Source organism: Centruroides vittatus, unplaced genomic scaffold, assembly GCF_030686945.1.
Source record: "Centruroides vittatus isolate TY-2023 unplaced genomic scaffold, ASM3068694v2 contig_799, whole genome shotgun sequence".
Taxonomy (NCBI): Eukaryota; Metazoa; Arthropoda; class Arachnida; order Scorpiones; family Buthidae; genus Centruroides; species Centruroides vittatus.
In genome coordinates, this window is record NW_027122516.1 from 1275114 (window position 1) to 1298256 (window position 23143).

At 31.6% G+C, this 23143-nt stretch overlaps 1 protein-coding gene across 2 annotated transcripts in view; it reads left to right on the plus strand.

The window, feature by feature from the left end:
- LOC136981910 (transcriptional regulator protein Pur-beta-like) overlaps positions 1–23143 on the plus strand; it is a 117902-nt gene that overhangs the window by 14944 nt on the left and 79815 nt on the right. For both annotated transcript variants that reach the window (XM_067278297.1, XM_067278299.1), the window contains exon 2: positions 29–150. In XM_067278297.1, coding sequence (XP_067134398.1) covers positions 29–150 — 122 coding nt within the window. The remainder of the gene's footprint in view (positions 1–28; positions 151–23143) is intronic.

The following is a 23143-nucleotide window of genomic DNA, read 5'->3' on the forward strand; positions in this document are numbered from 1 at the left end:
TTAGTTCTGAATTAATGTTTTTATTTAGGAGGGCAGCTTTTGCCACAAATGGAACAAGAATTGGCAACAAAAATGTTGCAGATACAATCAAAAAGGTTTTATTTGGACGTAAAACAAAATAGGAGAGGACGATTTATAAAAGTAGCCGAGGTGAGAATAAATTATTAAAATAGATATAAATCCAGTAGTAATTACATAGTATAAATAAAACAAAAATTACATAAGGTTTCTACTAGAAATATATATATAGTAATACTTAAAAATATGGTAACAAGATAAAAGAAACAACAGAATTATTTATTAAAATAAAATGCATTTTTAAATTTTATTTCAGTATTAGCAAGGTTGAGGCTGAAGTTTTAAACGTGAAAATGTGTATGTTGGATGTTCAGCGCTGTCTTTCTGTAAGCCTAGAAGTTTGACAATGGCATTTGGAATGTTGAACATGATTCCACTGACTTTCCAAACACCACTGTCAAACTTCGACTTACAGGAAAGTGGCGCTGAACATTCGACGTACACATTTTCACGTTTAAAACTTTGGCCTCAACCTCACTATTATATTATTCTTTTCATTAGGAAAGAGTTTAGAACTCTTTTTTTTTTTTTTTTTTCTTTTATCCTCAAGATGATAAAATTACCAAAAATTGTTGAATAAAACTGATTCCAGATGATGATTTATTTTTTCTTCATCTTTAGTACTGATTAAATAAAAGAAAACTTTTCCACTTCAGTTTATTTTTATAGAGATTTATTTTATCTGAAATTGAAAATATGAATGTATTAACATTTTATTTTATATATTATTTGCAAACTTGACATTTTAAAATTTTGGAAGTGAAGAATATGGATGAAAATATAAAAACTAGTTTATAAAAGATTATAATTTTATTGTAAAGCATTTTAGATTATTTTTAAATTTAAGCAGTTATTTTTTGTTTTTATTAGTTACAATGATTTCATTTATTATTATGTAGAAATAAATTATACTTACTATAATTTGAAAAATATATTTCCAATACCAAATATATATATGTTTGTTATTAACTTAAAACTCTATTTTATTTAAAAATTTAATATTGTTTATATTTCAAATATAATGTATTATTAAATTAAATATTGTAAGATAATTTTAGAAATTTGCTTTACACTTTTTAATATACAAGTAGTGGTACAAAAATCAAATTATAAAAATTTATACGTTGTCTAGTATTTCCTGCAGAAATGTAGCAGCAAAATAATCATGTCCTACAAATACAACTACTGGCACTAAAAGCTTCCACACAGAGGAGCATAATGACATAATGAAATGAAAATGAATTCTTTGAAAAATTAAATTAATCACTAATAATAATAATAATAATATTAGTCATATTAGGCAAAAGCCTGTTATTACAGGGAGTTATAATATAGAATGAACATTGATCATAGTCATAATTATAACATATTCAGTTTTTATCAGTTAGTATTATTATATACAATGTTCAGGTCAATTCAAATTCATTCACCCTTTTAGGATTGATTACAAAAGGTTTTTGTATAATTATATAATTTAGAAATAATAGCAGTATTTGCACCTTGGAAGAAACGATACATTTGATTTTCTTCTGTGATGAAATTTAATTGATTTAAATCCATTTTAATTCTTAGTTCGTAGCCTTTTTTACATCCACAGAAAACGTGATACTTAGTGAATAATTCTTGACATCTTGGGCAGCTACTTTTGGAAATTTCATAGATTCTATTATTAATTAAAACCATATTGCTATTTAATCTCAGTTGAATAAAAAACTTCTTGACTGTAAACGACATATTAGATAACATATAGTTATTATTGAAGGGGTAATTTAGCAATATTTTATACCATTTAGGCTCTCTTCTCTTATGTATTTCTTCGATATCTTGAGCTAATGAGATTTCTAGTGCATTATGTATTAGTTGTTTCCTTATAAAGTCGCTAATTTGCATTACTGTGGAGCTAATATTGAAAGAGAAATTGTTGTTATAAAGCGAACAGTCAAGAAAAGATTTGTTTAAATGCTTATACCAAACATTATAAGAGCTTACATTAATACTTCGATTCAAATCAAGAATAAAATTATCAAAATAATTTAATTTCAATGTAGGACAACAGTAATACAGTAGAGCGTCGTTTATCCGAAAGCTGGTCAACTGAAACCTTTCCAGTCGGACTGTGTCGTGCTGAATCGAACATTTTTGATACTAGATTAACTTCTAAAGTATAATTTTTTTGTTTTTATATTTTTCAATATATTTATTTTGTTTGTACAGAATAAAGAAATAATTTTTAATGATACAATAGCCTCAATTATTATTATAAAAATTTTCGTTAGGCTTAAAATCAACGAAAATTCAACACAAAGCGACATGCAACAGAGAAAAATTTCAACATCAGATAGGTTAATATATTTTTTTGCACATAATCGGTTATCCGAAAAATCCGTTATCTGAACAACCCCAGTCCCCAGTTGATTTGGATAAACAATGCTCTACTGTAAGTATTTAGTAATTCATCAAAATTAATACCATTATTAACACAAATTTTCCTTAAACTTTTAGACCACAGAAAGTCCCTCGTATTTAACACATAACACAAACACATTCTACTCCATTGATTTTCATCCAATTCAGTTGTTCTAAAGATCCAATTCAAACACTTATTTAATATTGTAAAAGACAAAGGTAATAGCGAACACTCCATAAAAATCAAATATCTTGGGGTACGAAACAAACCAAACAACTTTTTAATAAAATTAGCCAAGATCGGATCTAACTTGTCAGATTGATATCTCCAAACCTCAGAGGCATATAACAAAGATGTAACAATTGAATTAAAAATCCTTAAACAATCATTCAAATTACATAATTTAGTTGATCTACACATCTGAATAACTATCAGTTTTAATAAAAGCATTTTTTTTAGCAGTCTGAATATGGGATTTATATTTTCCTTTATACTTAAATATGACGTCCAGATATTTATATTGGGAAACTACCTGTATTACATAGTTCCTAAACCACCATTACGGAAGACAACAACTTTTGATTTCATAAGATTCAAGCTTATATTATTTTCTAATAAATATTTATCCAAAATGTTAATAAATCCTTGTAAACCTCTACAAGGATTTACAAGGACGTATATTAAATTTCTCTAAAGTCTCTTATTTTTATGTCACCAATCCAATATTACTAATAATATATTAATAAATTGTTAATAATGTTCATTTATATCTCTTGATATAATTTTAATAAGAGAGGGCCTGTATTTATCAACTGTGGCTGTCCAGTCCCATTTTGGGGTCAGGAACTATAATTACAACTAGTTACAACTCATATTTAGAACTGTCCTTCCTTCAATGTAAGTGTTTCATATTTTAAAGGTGCACAAAATAATCTTAAGTGTATATATGGTGTATAGAAGAAAAACATTATGTAAAACGTATGTGAATTTATTTTATATAATGTTTTTCTTCTATACACCATATATACACCACTTGCTAGTCAACACGGTAATTTGATTATAATTAATGAAGTAATGTAAGAGTTTTCAATTTTGATTTAAAAGTTATTTTTATCTAAGTTATATAGTTACTAAAGTGACTATAAGAGTAACTGCTTTTAGAAATTAATTTTTGTTATATCAGTCATACATAAGACAATATAGAATTTTGATTAACTTTAAAACTTTCCAGATGGTACTGGTTGCTTCTTCCTTTGGTTAGTTAATAGCAAATGAAAGCATTTTGTCTTAAAATGTTTTAATGTAATTAATTGTTTTATAACCTATTTACAAAAAATGGAATACATGAAATTACCGTATTTTACGGACTATAAGACGCTACGGACTATAAGACACACCTTAATTTTTAAGCAATTTTTTTTAAAAAAAATACCTATAAGACGCTACGGACTATAAGACACACCTGAATTTTGGAGGCAATTTTTCGAAGAAAAAAGTGCGTCTTATAGTCCGTAAAATATGGTAATTTTACTTTTAATAACTATTTTTTAGATTTTTAGCAAATGACATATTTTCCCCAAAATAATGCATATTTTTTAAATGTTTGTCACTCCTTGGAAAGAATAGCGAGGTTGAGGCTGAAGTTTTAAACGTGGAAACATGTACATTGGACGTTCAGCACCGCTTTCCTGTAAGTCTAGAAGTTTGACAATGGTGTTTTGGAAAGTCAGTGGAATCATGCTCGACGTTCCAAATGCCTTTGTCAAACTTCTAGGCTTACAGGAAAGCAGTGCCGAATGTCTGATGTACACGCTTTCACGTTTAAAACTTTGGCCTCAACCTCGCTAATAACTCTTTTATAGAGTTAGTAAGAATGGTATTGTATTGTCATAGTTACTTTCCAGACAATGAAACTACAATCTTAAGAAATAAAAATATAATAGACTATAACTGTAGTCACCAAGAAGTTGCTCAAGATCTAAACGTGCAAGTTAAAGCATTAAGTAATGATTAAGAATTTAGCTGCTGTTAGACCAAAAAAATTGGCTTTTCTTGAGTTATGTTATGCAGAATGTGGCAGAATAATTAAAATAATATACAAGTTATATAATTATGCTAAATTAATTTATCATCATCTTGACTTAACTTCAAAGCATTGAGTGTACAATTCATAAATAATCACTTGTTGAATATTTGTCTGTGAGGAAGCATTTATTGTTGTCTATAGATTTTTGCAATCATTCCCTAAAACTTTGCATGACTCTCTGCAACATTTCAGGGGAATTTCTGCCACTTCATCCTTGATGTTCTACTTTGTCTCTGCCACAGTCTTTGAATTGTTCCCATTGTGAGTCATTGCCCTATCTTATTGAAACTACAGATTGGGTATTTAATATTACACTGGAATAATTCAGTTGAAGAAGAAGTGAAGCATTTCAATGTAGTGAGCTGAATTTATTGTCACAGTTCCTTCTTTGTCTTCGAAGAAATATGGGCAAATCATTCCAAAAGTTGTTATATCATACTTTAACATTGTGTAAACATTGCTGATGTAATTTATAAGGGTTCTTATAAAACAAAATGTATTTTTATTATTTTATGCTAGTTTCAATTGTTACTAAATGGCTTTGAGTTAAACAGCATGTGTCGTGTATGTTACTCTCCTGCTCCTATGGTTTCAGGCACAGGTGTATTTAAAAACTGTCAGGTTAATCTGCTATACCCTGTATAATTGATACCCAAAAAGACTTTCATTTCTTTATTAGACAAGTTTACAGTTTATAATAGTTTTTTACAGTAAATTGTTCTGTTTTGTGATTTAATTTCCATTTAGAAAGGTTTATGTTTGTAGACAGTCCATTTTACATGAGTTTTACTGTATTATAAATTTATTTTGTTGTTCTTAGCACTACTTTTGATTTATTATTTTAGTCTAAAAAATGTCATTAAACCTAATTATAAGGTTTAAAAAATATATGAATCTCTATTAATAGAGATGAAATTATAGTTGTTAACTCAAATGCAGTTTGATAAATTAGTTAGAGATTTGAAGTTTTGTTTCTATCATAAATTTTGATCTGTATTCAAATATATGCAAAATTTATTGATGTTTACTTTTTCAATTTTAAATTCTGACATTATCAGTGATATCAAAATATGTTATATATACTAGCAGGTATGGAGTGAAAAACATGCTGCTAATATATATATGATATGGTCTGTATTCCTTTTATGTTTCAATGTGGATTGTTTCAGTTAAATGATAATTGGATCTTTAGGAATCAGTATATGGGATCATCCATAAATTATGCAATGCTATTTTTGTATTGTTTTTCAAATACTGTAATTATTGTTCTAACTACCCTGTAACTTTCCATAATGTGTTGCACATATCCATTTCTGCAACACATATTGTCAATGAGCCTTCGCAATGTTTCCGGACAGATGATAAAACGAAGCTTGCTGTCTCTTAGTTATCTTTAATATAAACTGAATCAATACAAACTGGACAGGTACAAATCGTCATCACAACGTGTAATACGAAGACGCCATTACCCTTTCTTCCCTCCAGAACCGATCAAGCCGTTACATACGCGCCCCCTCCCAAACATACACTTTTTTCTGCACTAATACGATTGATACCGAACATCCCGCCCACCTTGAAAGAACAGTTTCAATCTGACGTGGTTATAAGACCAGTGTCACTAATCAGTTAATCAAGAGGAAGTGGGCATATCTTCACAATAGGTCGCTTGAGCTGTTGACCGGATGCCAATTTGACTGTCACGACCCGTACACAATTGTCCTCTCCAGGATGAAGTTCACAAACTCTCGCCATCTTCCATTTTGTGGGTGGTAGATCGTCCTCCTTGAGTAACACTAACTCACCAATCTTGATGTTCTCCCTTTTGGCTGCCCATTTAGGTCGTTGTTGTAGCCTTGCAAGATATTCACGTTTCCACCGTCTCCAGAAATGTTGCAACATCTGTTGGCCTAGCTGCCATCGAGAAAGGCGGTTAGAATTGATGCTAGTGAGATCTGGCTCAGGAATTGCTGAAAGGGAATCGCCAATAATGAAGTGTCCTGGTGTGAGAACTGTGAGATCATTAGGATCACTGCTAAGTGCTGTGAGTGGTCTGGAGTTTAAGCAGGCTTCAATTTGACACAACAGTGTTTCCATTTCCTCATGAGTCAGTCGATGAGGTCCAAGTACCCTTTTTAGATGGTATTTCACTGACCTTACTCCAGCCTCCCACAGACCTCCAAAGCGAGGGGCTGCAGGAGGGCTGAAGTGCCATGAAATGCCTTCGTTGGCAAGCCAGTTGTATATCTCATTAGTATGTTGCCTGATTGAAACATAATTGATGAATTTTTTGAGTTCTCGATCTGCTCCAATAAAATTGGTACCACAGTCACTGAAAATATCAGAGCATTTTCCTCGTCGAGCTACAAACCGCTTGAGAGCTGCTAAGAATGCATCTGTTGTCAATGCACTGACTAGTTCAAGATGAACAGCTCGAGTGACAAAACACACAAACACTGCTAAGTATGACTTGAATGAATGTTGACCTCGACCCTTGATGAGGCGAAGTTGAAAGGGGCCTGCAAAGTCGACTCCGCACTTAAGGAAAGGACGCGCTGGATTCACCCGCATTGGCGGTAAATCACCCATAAGTTGTTGGGCAGTTTCTGCACGTTGTCTCACGCACGGAATGCATCGTCTTATGTGATGTCGAATGGCGTCCCGGGCTCCAATTATCCAAAAACGTTGTTGTAAGGTTGACATCACTAGTTGGAGACCTCCATGTAGTAATCTCTTATGCTCCATGTCTATGAGTAACTGTACAAGCTTGTTACGATGTGATAACAAGATGGGGTGTGCTTGATCAGGAGTTATCTTCGCATATCTAAGTCTTCCGCCCACCCTGAGAATTCCGTTGTGGTCAAGATAGGGATGTAATTGTGTTACTTTACCCTTGCTTGGAAGCGGTTTGTTCTTCCTTAATGCCTCAATCTCTGGGCCGAAGCTGTTGTGCTGGATCACCTTAACCCAATATAAGAGAGCTGAATCTAATTCTTGCTTTGATATAGGACCTATCTGACGTGCAGTAGCAGGAAGACGACAATTGTTGATAAATCTGTGTACGAATGCTGTGACTCTTTTTAGCTTAGACAATGATGAAAACGTGGTCAATAATGACTCATCCATTCGAGTGTGAGCCACAATGGTATGGATCTTCCTTTCTTCGACAGCACATTCTGCACTATTACATAACGCAGGATTTGTTTCTGGGAATTGAGTGTCAAGAAGCCAATGAGGGCCATGCCACCAAAGTGACTGAGATAGTAACTCAGTTGCTGAAATCCCTCGGGAAGCACAGTCCGCTGGATTTTCTTCGCTAGAAATGTGATGCCATTTGGCGTTGGGAATAGTAGTTTGAACTTCCGCAACTCGATTGGCAACAAATGTTTTCCAACGTTGTGGAGACGATGATAACCAAGAAAGTGTGATCGTAGAGTCTGACCAGGCATGAACTTCGGTGATGGGTCTCCTTAGGGAGGATTGAATTGTTCTGATCAGTCTTGCCAGAAGAACAGCTCCACATAGCTCCAGTCTAGGCAAACTGGTTGTTTTCAAGGGTGCAACTCTCGTTTTTGCCGCTATGAGATAAACTTGACTACCCTTATTATGAGCCATAGTCCTCAAATAAACCGCTGCCGCAAACGCCCTTTCAGAGGCATCACAAAAGCCGTGTAAACTAATGTCTTCGATACTTGACTGACCAACACAACGTTGGATCTTGATAGTTCTAATTTGATCCAATTGGTCTCGAAATGCCTGCCATCTTTTCTCAAGGTCTCTCGGTAAGTGATCATCCCAGTCTGATTTGACCTGCCAAAGTTCTTGGAGCATCAATTTTGCGCGAATAGTTACTGGTGCAAGTAAGCCAAGCGGATCAAAGATCCTTGCAATATCTGACAAGATTGTTCGTTTAGTACTATTGATGTGTTCTGGTAAGGTGGTTGCAGTGAAGGAAAGGTGATCAGTTGCAGGATGCCACTGAAGACCTAACGTCTTGACTGACTTCTCATTATCTATTTGAAATGGGAGTTGAATCTCTCTTAGTTCTGGTGAAATTGCATCTAGTATCAATGGGTGATTTGACACCCACTTCCGAAGATTAAACCCACCCTGTTGTGTCAGTTGAATGAGTTCTGCTTGAAGTCTAAGGGCTTCTTCTGTTGAGTTAGCCCCTGTCATTAGGTCGTCAACATAAAAGTCTTGAGTGAGCACTGTAGCTGCCAATGGAAACCTTGCACCCTCGTCCTTAGCCAATTGTTGGAGGACCTTGGTAGCTAGATATGGTGCTGAAGCCGTACCGTAGGTGACTGTTAATAATCGATAATCCTTAAGAGGCTCGGTTGGATGGTTCCTCCAAATGATTCTTTGAAAATCTCTGTCATCTGGATGTATCCAAATCTGCCGGTACATTTTTTCAAGATCTGCTACCATCGCAACAACAGGAAACCGAAACCGAATTAACAAACTGAGTAACTCATCCTGTATTCTTGGTCCAACCAGAAGCTCATCATTGAGTGAGTGTCCTGTGGTAGTTTTAGCCGATGCATCAAAAACAACCCGAAGCTTGGTTGTAGTACTTGTGTCTTTGAACACTGCATGATGGGGAAGATAATATGTCCTTGAAGGGTTGAGCTGGATTTCCTCCTGTCTAATTGCTTCCATATGTCCCAAGGATAAATATTCATCCAAAAAAGATTTATATTGATTATACAGATTGTTGTTCCCTTGTAGCCTGTGTTCTAGTTGTTGAAACCGTCTAATGGCCGTCTTTCTTGACTCTCCAAGCCTGTGTGTGGAGTTTTTGAAAGGGAGACGAACCACATACCTGCCGGTTGAATCACGTGAATGTGTACTATAAAAAATGGTTTCACACAGTTGTTCCTGTGTTGTTAAATGTCTTATTTCAGGCAGTTCTTCCAATTCCCAGAATTTTTTTAGCTGATTATTAATACTACAGTGATGAACCTTGACTGAAACTGGTGGTTGGTTCAAACCTATTGGTCCTGATAGTACCCAACCAAATACTGTGTTCAATGCGCTAGGAGTTCCTGGTGGTCCCTTGCACTGCCCTGGACAAATAACCTCATTGTAAACATCTGCACCTAAAAGTATATCGATTGTGCCTGGTTTATGAAAGGTTGGGTCCGCCAATTGAAGTCCCTTTATATGTGCCCAATTGGACGGGTCACAGTGGAAATTCGGCAAGTTTGTTGTCACATTTGGAGTAATTAGTGTTTCTACACAAATATCCTCTGAATTGCTTGAGGTAACCCTTATGTTAATGCATAAACTACTGGACGCGGTGCTAATACCGGTAGAATTAATTCCTGAAATAGTTACGTTAGATGGTTTCCGCTTCAGTCTAAGTTGCTGAGCACAACGTTCAGTAATAAAACTTGTTTGAGAGGCAGAATCCAATAGAGCCCGACATGGTTGTAGTTCTCCTTGAAAGTTCCTCACTTGAATGACAGCAGTGGATAGCAATACTTGTCTATGCCCACTTGATTGCTTTGACATGTGTGACATGACTTCTGGTTCTACAACCCTGCTGGAGGTTGTTGCACTGTCATGTGGGCCATCTTGATGTATAAGGGTGTTATGTTTATGTGAACATTTTTTGCAGTGACCTGCTTTACACTTTGTTGCCGGATGTCCAAGCTTCAAGCAGTTGTAGCATAACTCATGCTTCTTAACTAGATCTCTCCGTTCGTTCACCGATGCGCCCAAAAATGTCGAACACTTGAAAACTGAATGTGGGCCATGACATATGGGACATGCTGGCTGCACAATACCATGGTGTGCTGCAGCAGATATTTGCTTGGACTGTGAAAACTGACGAAGTCTGAATGTTGGTCTTGATTGGTCAGAATGAATATTGGGTTGGGAAACAGCCAGTGCTCTAGCTCGTTGTTCTAAAAAAGAGGTTATGTTTTTAAATGTTGGTTCTTCTGCGTCCTTCTGAGCAAGTTCCCATTGTCTACGAGATTCTTGATCCATTTTTTCTCTGAGAATATACAGCAGAATAGAGTCCCAATGTTGTACAGGTTGCTTTAATACCTTTAGTGCACGAATACACTCATTAGTTGTATCTAGTAAGTGTCGTAACGCAGTGGCTGATTCATGTGCAATGTTGGGTTGCTTGAATAACTTCTGAATGTACGAATCAATTATCTCACGATTGTGATTGTATCTTTTTATTTGCACTAATACGATGATACCGAACACATATCTTAGATTGAACTTCTTAATTGTACTAATGAATAATATACAGCAGAGGATACTGAATGTTATATTATTTTATTAATATATTCAAACCACTGACATAAACAATATGGTTTGATATGCAACTCTTTGGAAACAAAAATGAATTGTTCTAAAGAAATAAAGATTATTTGTGTCTGTATGTATACATGGTCTATGGCTAGACTTTCTACTTGTGCCAACTCATCATCACATAACCATGGGGAGGAAGAGTGGGTATATGCACATCTAATGAGGGCTTTATAAACTGCAATTTTATATGAATAGGGATCACATGACCCAGCCGGGATATAGCATGGAACGAAAGTCAGTTTACGATAGACCGAGGTCACAATGTCTGCCCCTTGAGCATGGATGTTGATATTCAAGAAATGAACTTCATCCTTGGTCCAGCTCCAGGACAGTAGGTTTAAATTGAGAGTTATTTGTCATCTGGTGTGAGTGCTCTTTTTTGTCACTTAAACTATATAAAACATTATCAAATACACTCTTGTTTAATTATTTCTGATTAGTAAAATAAGTATATTTATATATGTTGTTTTTCTCATTGTGAAAAAAATCACAAACTTTCTAACAATACTGTGTAAAATATTTGCATTTAAGTGATAATTCTTTTGTTGTTATATGTGAGTGTGTGTTTGATTATAATAGGAATAATTTCAAAAATGGAATGTATTTAAGAAATTTTATTTTTGTAGTAGCTTGATGAACATTTCAATATTATTACAACTATTGCAATGGTGTAATTTTTAAAAAAAATCAGAATTTCCATTTACTTGGTACTGATATTTAAAAAAGAAAAAAGAAAGCAATTAAGGAAACTAAGGAGAGAATTATGAGAGATGTTTTCAATCTTTATTTTAACCTACTTTAGCTCTTTTCAGAAAAAATTTTAGAATGCAGAATACATGCAGTGTTCCTTATATTATACACATTTAAATATTTAAAATATGTATATGGACATTACCTGGGGTATTAATTATAATGGTGACACAATTTTGTATCACCACATATAATTCTATAAAAATTGCAAAAAAATTTTTTTATTCTTAATTTGTGTGTAACAATACTTTATGAAAAAATGAATTGGCATATTTAGTGCAATGTTTTTTAGTGGCAGCGGCAAAAGTGTTGCTTATATTTATCTGATTTTAGGTTATTTATTTTGTATTTTATTGTATTGGTTTTTATTTTTTTTTAAATTTTGTTCAAATGTCATAAATATTTTCAAACATTTCATTTCATTATTTTATGCATATCTATTTCTAGTAGGGTTTCTCATTTCCCAGACTTTTGCTTGTCCTAGGATTCTGGGATAAAAGTGAAATGTTTCTTGGGATCCTGGGAAATCCTGGGATAGAATTAATTATTTTTAAGATATACAAAATATCATGAAATCAAATGATATAATTATTTTTCGTTTTTTAAATTAATTTAATATGTTCTGCAACCTCCCAAATCATATTAATAATGCAGTGTAAGATATATATTAAAAATTACCTTTGAATTATGTAGAAATTTTCACAAATAGAAAAAATTTATAAAAGTTTGCTGGAAACTGCATACAACAACAAAAAATGACTTTGAATTGAGTTGAAAATTAAAAAAAAAAAGAACTTAGATCAAACTTCTAACTTAAAAGGTAATTTTCGTTTTTTAAATAAAACATAATACAAAATATTATTGTAAAGTTTTATAATAAGATTTTAAAAAGCAAAGATGGTCAATACTCCCATTACTCAATCTGATTCTTATTTCAGTAATGAAAAGTTCTGCTACCGAGAATGTTCTTTCCAATTGATATGAGTGGAATTGTGTTTAATGCATTTAAGAGAAGACAGAAGTTGTGTGTTTTTTCACCCATAGCCTGGAAGATTTCTAGTTTGTTTTTAAGATTGTAGTACTTCTTTTGCTCTCTAGTATTCTTGATTTGTCTGCCTCGGTCGCTTTAATAGCGGCATCGAGCTTATAGCCCGATAATTAAGCAATTTGTTTGGCTTTCATAATCAGGTTTATGAAGAAAAACTTCATACTTGCAGACTTTGTACTCGTTTGTATCCTTGCTGATTTTGCACAACCTGGTGTTACATAGTTATTGAAGTTACTGGGCATGGTTAAAAATTAAGACAGCGTAAGCACAATTATTCCAGATACTACAGGTTCTGACAAGTAAAGAATTTTCAGAGTCCTGCCACAAATAAGCTACATATTGATTATTGACTATTTGTGACATGCCATAACGAAGAAAAATTAAAAAATACTAATAAGTAGGTTTAAAATTAATAAATACAAATGTATTCTGACAGTTTATGAGTTAATTATACTTTCTATTTGTAAAATTTCCTCAACCTTAACACAAAATAAAAAGAAAGTGAACTTCTAAGAAATTTGCGGGATTTCCCGGGTTAAAAAAACACGACCGGGATCTTGTTTGAGAAACCCTAATTTCTACGGTATCTCAGTTGCCCAAGGAAGGTTGTTTAAAATGACCAAAAACATTTGCACAATTTAACAAACAATTTATATCCTTGCTGCTAAAAGGTTTTCATGGTATTTATTTTGTTATATTTTATGTGGCAGTTTAGTATGTTTCAATATTTATTTATAGCTATATTTACACTTTTCAGGGCTTGAGAAGTTAAGTGCTTGTGAGATTCCCTTAGAAAATGTCAGAGTTACAAAAGCTTGTATATATATAAATATGATGAGAAAAAGGCATTTTTACTGATCTGTTTAAACACAAAAGTTCTGATATACTGCAAATAAAGAAAAATGCTAAACTAAACTTTGTTGCAATATCCCATGAGGGTGTACGGATGACCAACCATATGACTTTGGCCTAAATCTAAAGCACTCTGATTGATAAAGCACAAAACGTTTAATATTTTAAATACAGTAGAGTCCTGCTAGTCCGAACTAACTGGGACCAAGCCCTGTGCAGATTAGCTGAATACAGTAGAGCGTCGTTTATCCGAATCAATTGGGGACTGGGGTCGTTCAGATAACTTATTTTTTGGATAACTGATTATGTACGAAAAAATATATTAACCTATCCCATGTTGAAATTTTTCTCCATTGTGTCTCTCTGCGCATTGAATTTTCGTCGACGTTAAGCCTAACGTAAATTTTTAAAAATAATAGTCGTGGTTATTGTATCATTAAAAATTATTCCTTTATTTTGTACAAACAAAATAAATATATTAAAAAATATAAAAACAAAAAAATTATATTTTGGAAGTTAATCCGGTATCAAAAACTTTCAATTCAGCACGACACAGTCCGACTAGAATGCTTTAGATTAACTGATGTTTTGGTTGGTTGGCTTTCGGATAAACGACGCTCTACTATAATTAAAATAATGCAGAAGCAAGCAGTAAAACAGGTCCGGTTTATATAGATCCAACACCATCAATGACTTTCATTTCTGTTTTTGTGTGTAAGTACTCTATAGATCTGTTGTTTTAATAGGCCATGTCAAACACTGATTTATTAATTTTGTACAGTTTTAATACACTACTACAATAAAATACAATTTTTTTTTGTTGTGGAATTCTAAATCTTTTTGTACCATTAATATCATTTAAATTCAACTGGAAAATATAAAAAAATGTATATTTTGCAAGCTAAAAAATTTCCTCTCCACCAACTGAAACATGTTTGGATTAGCATGGAATTGCGGGACTCTATTGTATTTAAAATCAAACAATTATTTTTACGGATAAAAAGATTTTTATTTTCGAAATTTGTTCCAATATTTTGCAATTTAACTGCATGTTTCCACTGCAAAATTTATTTCCCATATAATCTTTGTCATCTAAAATGATAAAATGATTTCTTTTGAAGGATAAATTCAATGATTATACTTACTCAAACTGTTCTTTTGTTTACTTATCAATCCACACTGGAAGTAAACATTTTAAACTTACCATACTATTTGTTGATGTTGTTTAACAATTTTTTAATTATAATCACTTTTTAATTTTATAATTATACTTAGAAAAGTAATATATATATATATATTATTTATATTTATATTTATATTAAAGCATTAAATGCAAACATTATAATGTTCTGTATAATAAGGTTATTATTTAGATAGAGGTATCACATTCCATCACATGGGAAATGGCAGACAACTAGGTAAGAGAACCTTGTATAAAACTCTTAGTGCATACAGGGTGGAAAGAATCAAAATTAACAAGCAATTATTTTTTGTGACAGTCACAATGCCATATTTCAATTTTTAATCATATTTCTGACAAGACTATGTCTTGTTTATAAAATCGTACTGCTGTTTTTGTTACCAGCTTAGAGGTATGAAGGAGTACATGTCAAGAGTTGATATTTGGCACAGAGTATTAGGTGTCCAAATCATTTGCGCATAAAAAAAAACCAGACTTGTAGGTAGTCTGGACTGAGAACCGAGTCAAAATAAAATACGAAATGGCGACCCTCTTCTACAAACAGGCGAAACAAGCCCCTCACCCCACCAAAATCAGGTGAGAAGAGTACCACCCACAGTCATTCTAAGAAGTGAACTTTGACCTTAGGACTGAACATGTAGTATCTTCTATGTTAAATAAAATTTGTAATCTAATTTTGTAAGTTTGGGAGTGCTTCAAATATGACGTTAAAACGGTTTTATGTCGTTACAAGTGGGGTTTTTTTAACATTTAATATAGTAAAATTGTGGGACTGATAAAATTTGACGTGTAGGGCAGAGGGCACCACTGGGTGACCTTTGCCCTTTGACCTCACTTTGCTCCTAAACTCTAACGAGGAGACACATCTTTTTACTTCATCTAGTTAACCTTTCGATTTGACAGTCGTGCTGATCTTGGATTTATATTATATCTCGACACTATTGTAAATATTGCATAGCCAATACAAATTAAGTAAATTGTCAGTTTCTCAGTTAATTTTCACCAGCAGAACAAAAGACACAGAACACGTGGTTGAGGTCAACGTGGACATGCCATGTACAGATTTTAGCCACACCACTAAAGACATTATATTAGGGTTGTCGTTACATCCAATGACGTTATAATCGGGTTAAACTGTACATTGTTTGGGCAAAATAAAAAAGTAATTTCGGACGATACAATAGCTACAATTATTTTTTCAAAACTTGGAAATTTTCATTAGGCATGGACAAAAATTCAACCTTGGCTGTCATGCAACAAAAGAAATTTTGACATTGGATAGGGTATACTTGGATAGGTTAATTTCACTGAAAATGTATCGTGGACAACCTTGTGGTCTTGGCCAGCGAAGTTTGAACGATCGCGCTCAAAACTAGCGATACCAAAGAAGATTGGAGAGTGAGAACGAGACCCACTTGAGCATCAAAGTGATTCTGCTTAGTAGCGAGTCTCCGAGACGTAGTCTGTCCCAAATACGGCTTTGCCGTTTTACTTGTTAATTTATTTAATTTAAAATATATGCTCTCCACCTCATATTAGTAGTGTCTTTCCCCTGTACATCATACTTTTCTGCTAGCAAGAGTCATGCCAATCACCTAACTTTATTCAAGAGAAAATTTTTTAATTGAAATAACATGACTTCCAGTGTAAATCAGAAGTCCCTGTATAGTTAATTAGAGCCTTCTGCCCCTAAGCTTTCCATATCTGGTTAAACTTTCATCTATCTAACTCTGTTCTCAAGATTAAGGAAAGACAGACTGACAGATGACAGTGAGAATTTATAAGTTACAATTTTTTCAAATTGCAACTCAAAAAAACCTTGTAGTTTGATTTTTCATATTTCAACATAGTATGATATGATGTGGTTGGGGTTCATTTTTGGTATAATTCTAAACTTTGTTCTTTTTAATTTTCATGTTCAGTAATTGAATTTATAGCAATAACAATAAAAAACAAACACTTTCACATGCATGTCTATGAAAACAGAACAGGTAGAAAAACTTTTTATTAAAAAAAGCCTGTTAAAGTTCAATGGCATGTATTCTAGTAATAATATAATTTTATCATAGGTTATCATAGAAATATAGAAATTTGCATACTACAAGACAAAAGTTGTCTTTGTTTATTCATTGAAACATAGGTTAACATTTTTTTTTCATCTTAAATAAGGGAACTGTGATTTATTTTTATACCTGGCTTCATGTATTGTTGTATAATCTTGATTTATCATAATTTGACATTTAAAAAAATGATTTTTACTGTCAAAATTATATTTATTGGAGGTCCCCATATCTTCGGGACTTCTGGCTGGTGCCTCATGCCTGTACCTAAATTAGTCCCTGTGTTTGTAAATTTATGTAATTTTGGTATATGATATGGCTGGTGAAAATTACGGTAAAATTGTTAAGAATTTGTTTATATAAAAATTGATCCAAATATTGACAGATGTCACAGAATCATCTGCTTGGAACAGTGAGCATTTTGGAATGAAATGCATTTAGAAAGTTGAACTATTGTTTTTTTGTGGTTTCAATGTGTGTAATATTTGACAACTAAATTTTGTTGAATACTGTTTTTTGGACTTAAGTCTGTGGTCGTGAGAATTGATTTTTGGCAGTCTGAAAATTCTAAGGAATGTGAGACTTATTTATAAATCTTCCAATAAAGTAGGTTTTAACATTACTACTTCAATAATTTACAAATTGTTCTAATTAAAGGAAATAAATGGTTAGTTTAAACTGAAGATGAAAATTTAGAATATACAGAAATATTTCTCTGAAGATTTGTAAATTACTGATTTAAAATATTTTGAATTTATTGACTTAAATTAAAAAATGCTTTAATGGAGCAAGATATCATTTAACCAAAAAAAAAAAAAAAGATTTTAAGCACTTCAAATTATTAAATCAAAGGAGTCTATGGCTTTCAAATATTAAGTAATCATTACATTTGTGAGTATTTTAGTACAGTCAAACCTCAGGTTTCAAACTTAATTCCTTCCTAAACTTTGTTCCAAAACCAAAACAAATTTTCCCATAAGAAACAATATAAAATGGATTAATCCATTCCTGACCCTGAAAACAAAACCTTTTTTAACCTTTTTAGCTATATCTCATATATAAAAATGCCCATGAAGGAAATATAATATTATTTTTTCTTTATCTATATTTATTATATACATATATTAAAAGCAAAATGTTCCATAACCTCCAGCTGAAACTAAAACTAACACTTTACAAAGTACTATAAATAGAGAGAGAACTCCTGGATGAAATACAACCAAATCAATCAAGACTGACAATTAATTAATTAGTTAATTTTTTTCATACAATAAAGAATTGATTGATTGAATTAGTTAATTTTAATTTCATTTTCAGTTTTGATGTAAAGGCCAATTTTATAATTTTTAAATTTAATTATTATTTTTAGTTTTAATTAACTGGCTACCTACTATTAATAAATACTAAATTAAATATTAATAGTATAATATACAATGTTATATTAATAAATTTTTGTCATTTAATTTAACTTAAGCGTATTTAAACACAATTTCTCGAATGCTATTTATATTACGTGAATGTCAACTAACGCAGTTTTTATTAATTAATTTGATTTAAAATCAACTGTGGCACAATACATCAACTACAACTGCTGTACGACTTCAGGCTAAATTATAAATTACTAATAAATTATTATTGACATTATTTAGACCAATGTCATGCGGCAGGTGTTGTTGATCTATTGTAACGTATCAGGTTTTGTAAGGAAGTTTATATTTGTAACTATGGCACATACAGAAAAATGGAAATAGTATCTTTTTTTCATGCACATTGAAATGTAATTTAAATAGCGATGTCATTGATGATTCATATCATGATTCGAGGTGATTTCAACATCAGTAACTTCTGAGTTGGTAGTCCTGTTGTTGATTAGTCAGGCCAACTCTGCCAAGTAGTGTGTTCAGCAACTGGAGCAAAAAGAGTTCAAAATTTTGTTCATAAACTGAATTATTCAAAAAGCAAGGCATTCAAAACTCGAAGTTTGACTATTTGAAAGCACTTGAATTCTTTTTGCAAGTTATCTTAATCCAAACAATTAAAGCATTTTTTTCATTATAATTTTATAATTGTGAAGTTTTTATTTTAATGTAACTTATTGACTATTAAATTATTTGGAAGATTGTGTTTACAATAAAACATTAATTACAATTTATTCATTAAAAATTTTATAGCAGAAATACAAAGTTAAATATTTAAATATGAAAAAATTGTATATAAATATGAATTTTATTCATATGAAGAATATCTTTAAGGATAGATTATACGATGTTAAATTAACCATGTAAATCATTGATTTATAAAATATTTTTGATATATTATGTTTGTTTTTGATGTATTATAAATAACATTTTTTTCAACTATTAAATATGAAGGTGATTCAGAAAGTAAGTTTGTTGCTTCTTTCAAATTAACAAGAATGTATTTTTAGGAAAACGACATACATTACAACAAGCTCTCATCACTATGCTACTACTCAACATAATCATGTACTGTTCCACTCTCTACTGACACCGGGATTTATAAACCACAACTCTAAAAACAAACCTGTTACAAAGAACACCGGTAACAGGTTCGTTTTTAGAGTTGTAGTTTATAGTCATGTTGGCAATTCAAGCACTTATTCAAGTGCTGCACCAATTTCTGGAAACCACCTGAAAAAAATCAGACCAGAGTCCCTTGAGGAAGGTTTTCACATGTACTTTGATTACTGCATTGCAGCTGAAATTATGTTCCTCCAGATGTTTCAGCTTACAAAACAAGTGAAAATAACTGGGTGCAAGGTAGGACTGTAGTGGGTATGACTCAATCATTCCCAGTGTGTTTTTGCAGAAATTTCTGGGTTTGTTGGGCTTTCTGAAGGTGAGCATTATCATCCAAGAAAAGGACACCTAAGCTTAATAAGCTTGTTTTTTCACCAGACCACTTTCTTCAGCTTTGACAGTTTTTGACAGTATTGTTCAGCATTGTTTCATTGTATGTGCATGTGAAAAACTTCCTCAAGGAATTTGGATCCCTTGAGGAAGTTTTTCCAAGAGATTCTCAGAAACTGGTGCAATATTGGGATAAGTGCTTGAATCATCAAGATGATTGTTGATGAATGATATTGTGATGACAGCTTGTTGTAATGTATTCAATTCTTTTTCTGCTTATGGGTAGTTGCAGAATAAACAGAAAAATAATTGAGTTTAATCTGTGGAATTTGATAAGAGTTGCAATGTATGTTGTTTCTGAAAATAAATTCTTGTTCATGTAAAAGAAGAGACAAGCTTACTTTTGTAACTGTCCTCATAGTAATTTCTATATTCTTACTGTTATTAAATTTTGAAATTTTATATATAAATAATTCAATTAAATAGTTACAAATTCACAAATTATGATGATTGATTTGCTTTAAAATCAAGACTTAGTTTCAACAAATTACATTAATTACTGTGACAAATCTCTCACAATGCTGTTAATTGAAGACTTTGTTTTTTGAAGAACTAGTTAGGAGTGCAAATTGGAAAATTTTGATAATGATTGAATAGTATAATATTATCTCTCTTTTTAGGGTTATAATTATTCGGTTTTATGAGAGAAGATAAGCAATTGAAAGATATGATATTCAAGGAGGATGCTGTTACAGAAAAGTCAGGCATAACATCATTGAGAATGGTCAACAAGAAAAATTTATTATGATTTGGGCATGCTTATAGAATGGATTATGAAAGCCTGGTGAAACAAAGTCTGAATATTAAGATGAAAGTGAAGATAAAAAAGAAAAAGATCTAACTAAAAAGGCATAATGTTAGAAAAATTATGGACACTAAAATAATGGATTGGCTAGTAATTATCTAATTTGGAGACGGTTTAGTCAGTGGGGGAAATTCAGGTGGTAGATATCAGCTGAATATATATTATGCTCAACACTTATCATTTTTATATTTATAAGGATATGAAACACTTTATGATAATGTGATGAAAAAGAAGAGTTGTTTTATTCATTGGTGCAAATTGCTAAAAATTATTTACATTATTGAATTGGAATTTTTTTATAGTGATGAAGAGGAAGCCTTTATATATTTTTCCCTCTTCTCATTTTTTTTCTCTCTCCTTTTTTAATGATACTTTTGTGATTGTTTTTTTTTTTAAATAAGATACTAATGAATAATTAATATAATAAACTATAACAAACATAGATTTTATAATAATACATTAATGGTGTTATAAGAGAGAATAAATTTATTTAAAATTTTTTAATTGTAACTACTAGCAGTACCTGCCACACGTTTCTGTGGCTCAAAATGTATCTATTATAAATGTATAACACTTCCCCTGTGGGGGGGAATTTTGAAAAATCGTTTCTTAGTGTACATTATCTTGACGTACCCTATTAAAACACAATCAAAAACACAAAAAACTGCATCTAAAATAGTATAATAGAAGCCCAGTTCTTTATGGTAAGCCTTAATTTTGTTCCTCTCCCCCACAGGGGGAATTTTGACATCTATATTATATAAAAACGCACGTATTCGAATGCAACAGTGTGTCAAAATTTCAAAGCAATTGGTGGTGAAGTTTCAGAGATTAGAGATTAGTAGAGATTAGGAACAAACAAACATGTACTCTACATTTTTATTTACATAGATTATAAAGTTCAGTAAATGAAATTATAATATATTGCTTCTTTACTGACTTGATGAAGCAGAGAGCAGATGTTTACATCCACCATTCTAGCCCTAAGCTTGGTCTCACGACAACTGCAACCATCTGTCTCAAGGACTGTGTCAGGCAGGGAGTTTAACTGGGGTGGTATATCTGTCAAAAGGTAATGCAGATGTCCTAAGGTTGAGCTCAGCAAGGACAGAAACCTTGCATTGGGAAAAAGCAATTATCAGTTTTGGTGAAAGTACTAATATTTTGGAAAAGTTAATACAAAATTTATCAAATAAAAAAATATTTTTTTTAATAAAATTAAAAGAAAACATTAAAAAATGATTCAGTTTATAAGGAAATCACCTGTAATAATTTGTATCACTAAAAGTAAGATTTGAGACACTGACAAGTTAAATATAACATCTATATCAAATTTCTATAATATAATTTGTTTTATATATATATGTAATTTATTGATTTAAAAACCAGTCTGTTTAATCAAATTTATTATTGACAATTTTAGCATACATAGTTAAATAGGATGTGTACAAAAGAATAAAATGTATTTTTATGAGCTGTGAAATTATTATATTTCAAAACATTTGTATGATTTTTTTATTCAAATCAAAAATATAAATCAAAGTGTTGTTTCAGATCATTTATTGTAATATTCACTTATGGTTTTAGGATTTTTTCAAAATGTTAAAAACTTCTTAAGGATAAGATTATTGGTTTATTTTATTTTTTTTAATGTTATATTTGTTGTAAAAATAAACAAACTGTAAAAAATGTTTGTTCAGATCATAAGCCATTTCTCGCATCAAAATATGATGATCTTCACAGACTAGAATTCAATGGGTTGATATTTCTTATCATCTTCAGTTGATACTGTAATATTAGACTTTCAATAGAAAGTTTAAAAACTTTGGTATGTGAAATTATCTTATGCATTTCTTATATTGATTGATGCTATGAAGTTCAAGTAATCAAACATATTTTGTGGAAGAAATTGAAAATGAATAAGCAGTATAAAAAGAATGCTTGCTGAAAATTTCAAATGTTTTAATTGCAATTAAACTAAAAATACATCATAAATTTAGAAAACTAAAATATGTATTTTTCGAATTCTGATGTGAACAGCCACATTTCTTCTGACAGACAGACTAAGCAGACATGAATATCATTCAATATACTGTGGAACCTTTATATTTGTCAATCTCAATATTTGTGATATTCAATATTCATCACATTTTGATGACTTTTTCCTCCCCTATATTCATCATCATTCCCAATACTGGGCAGTGATGCTACGATTGCACGCCGTGCCGATCAGCTAGCTGTGTTAGATTAATGTTGCCAATTTAGCTAATTTTTTCCTAGTGGATTTATGAACAATTTATGTAAATTACCTAAATTATAATGGCCTAGCTACTTTTATAATGCTATCTAACTATAAAAAATCAATCAATTTTAATGGAAACAAAATGATTTGAATATTTTTATTAAAATGTGTAGCTATAAATTTGAATTTTGAGTTGGCAACATTGTCAGCTAGCTGTAGTTAATCAGTCTGCTTTGTGCAGTCATCGTGTGTGTTCTTGGTTTCTCATGTTGATTATTTTCAAAATCTCAAGTTCCAATGACTCCAACAAAGTGCACTGAAGAAAAGGAAAGCTATTAGAACAACAATAGAGAA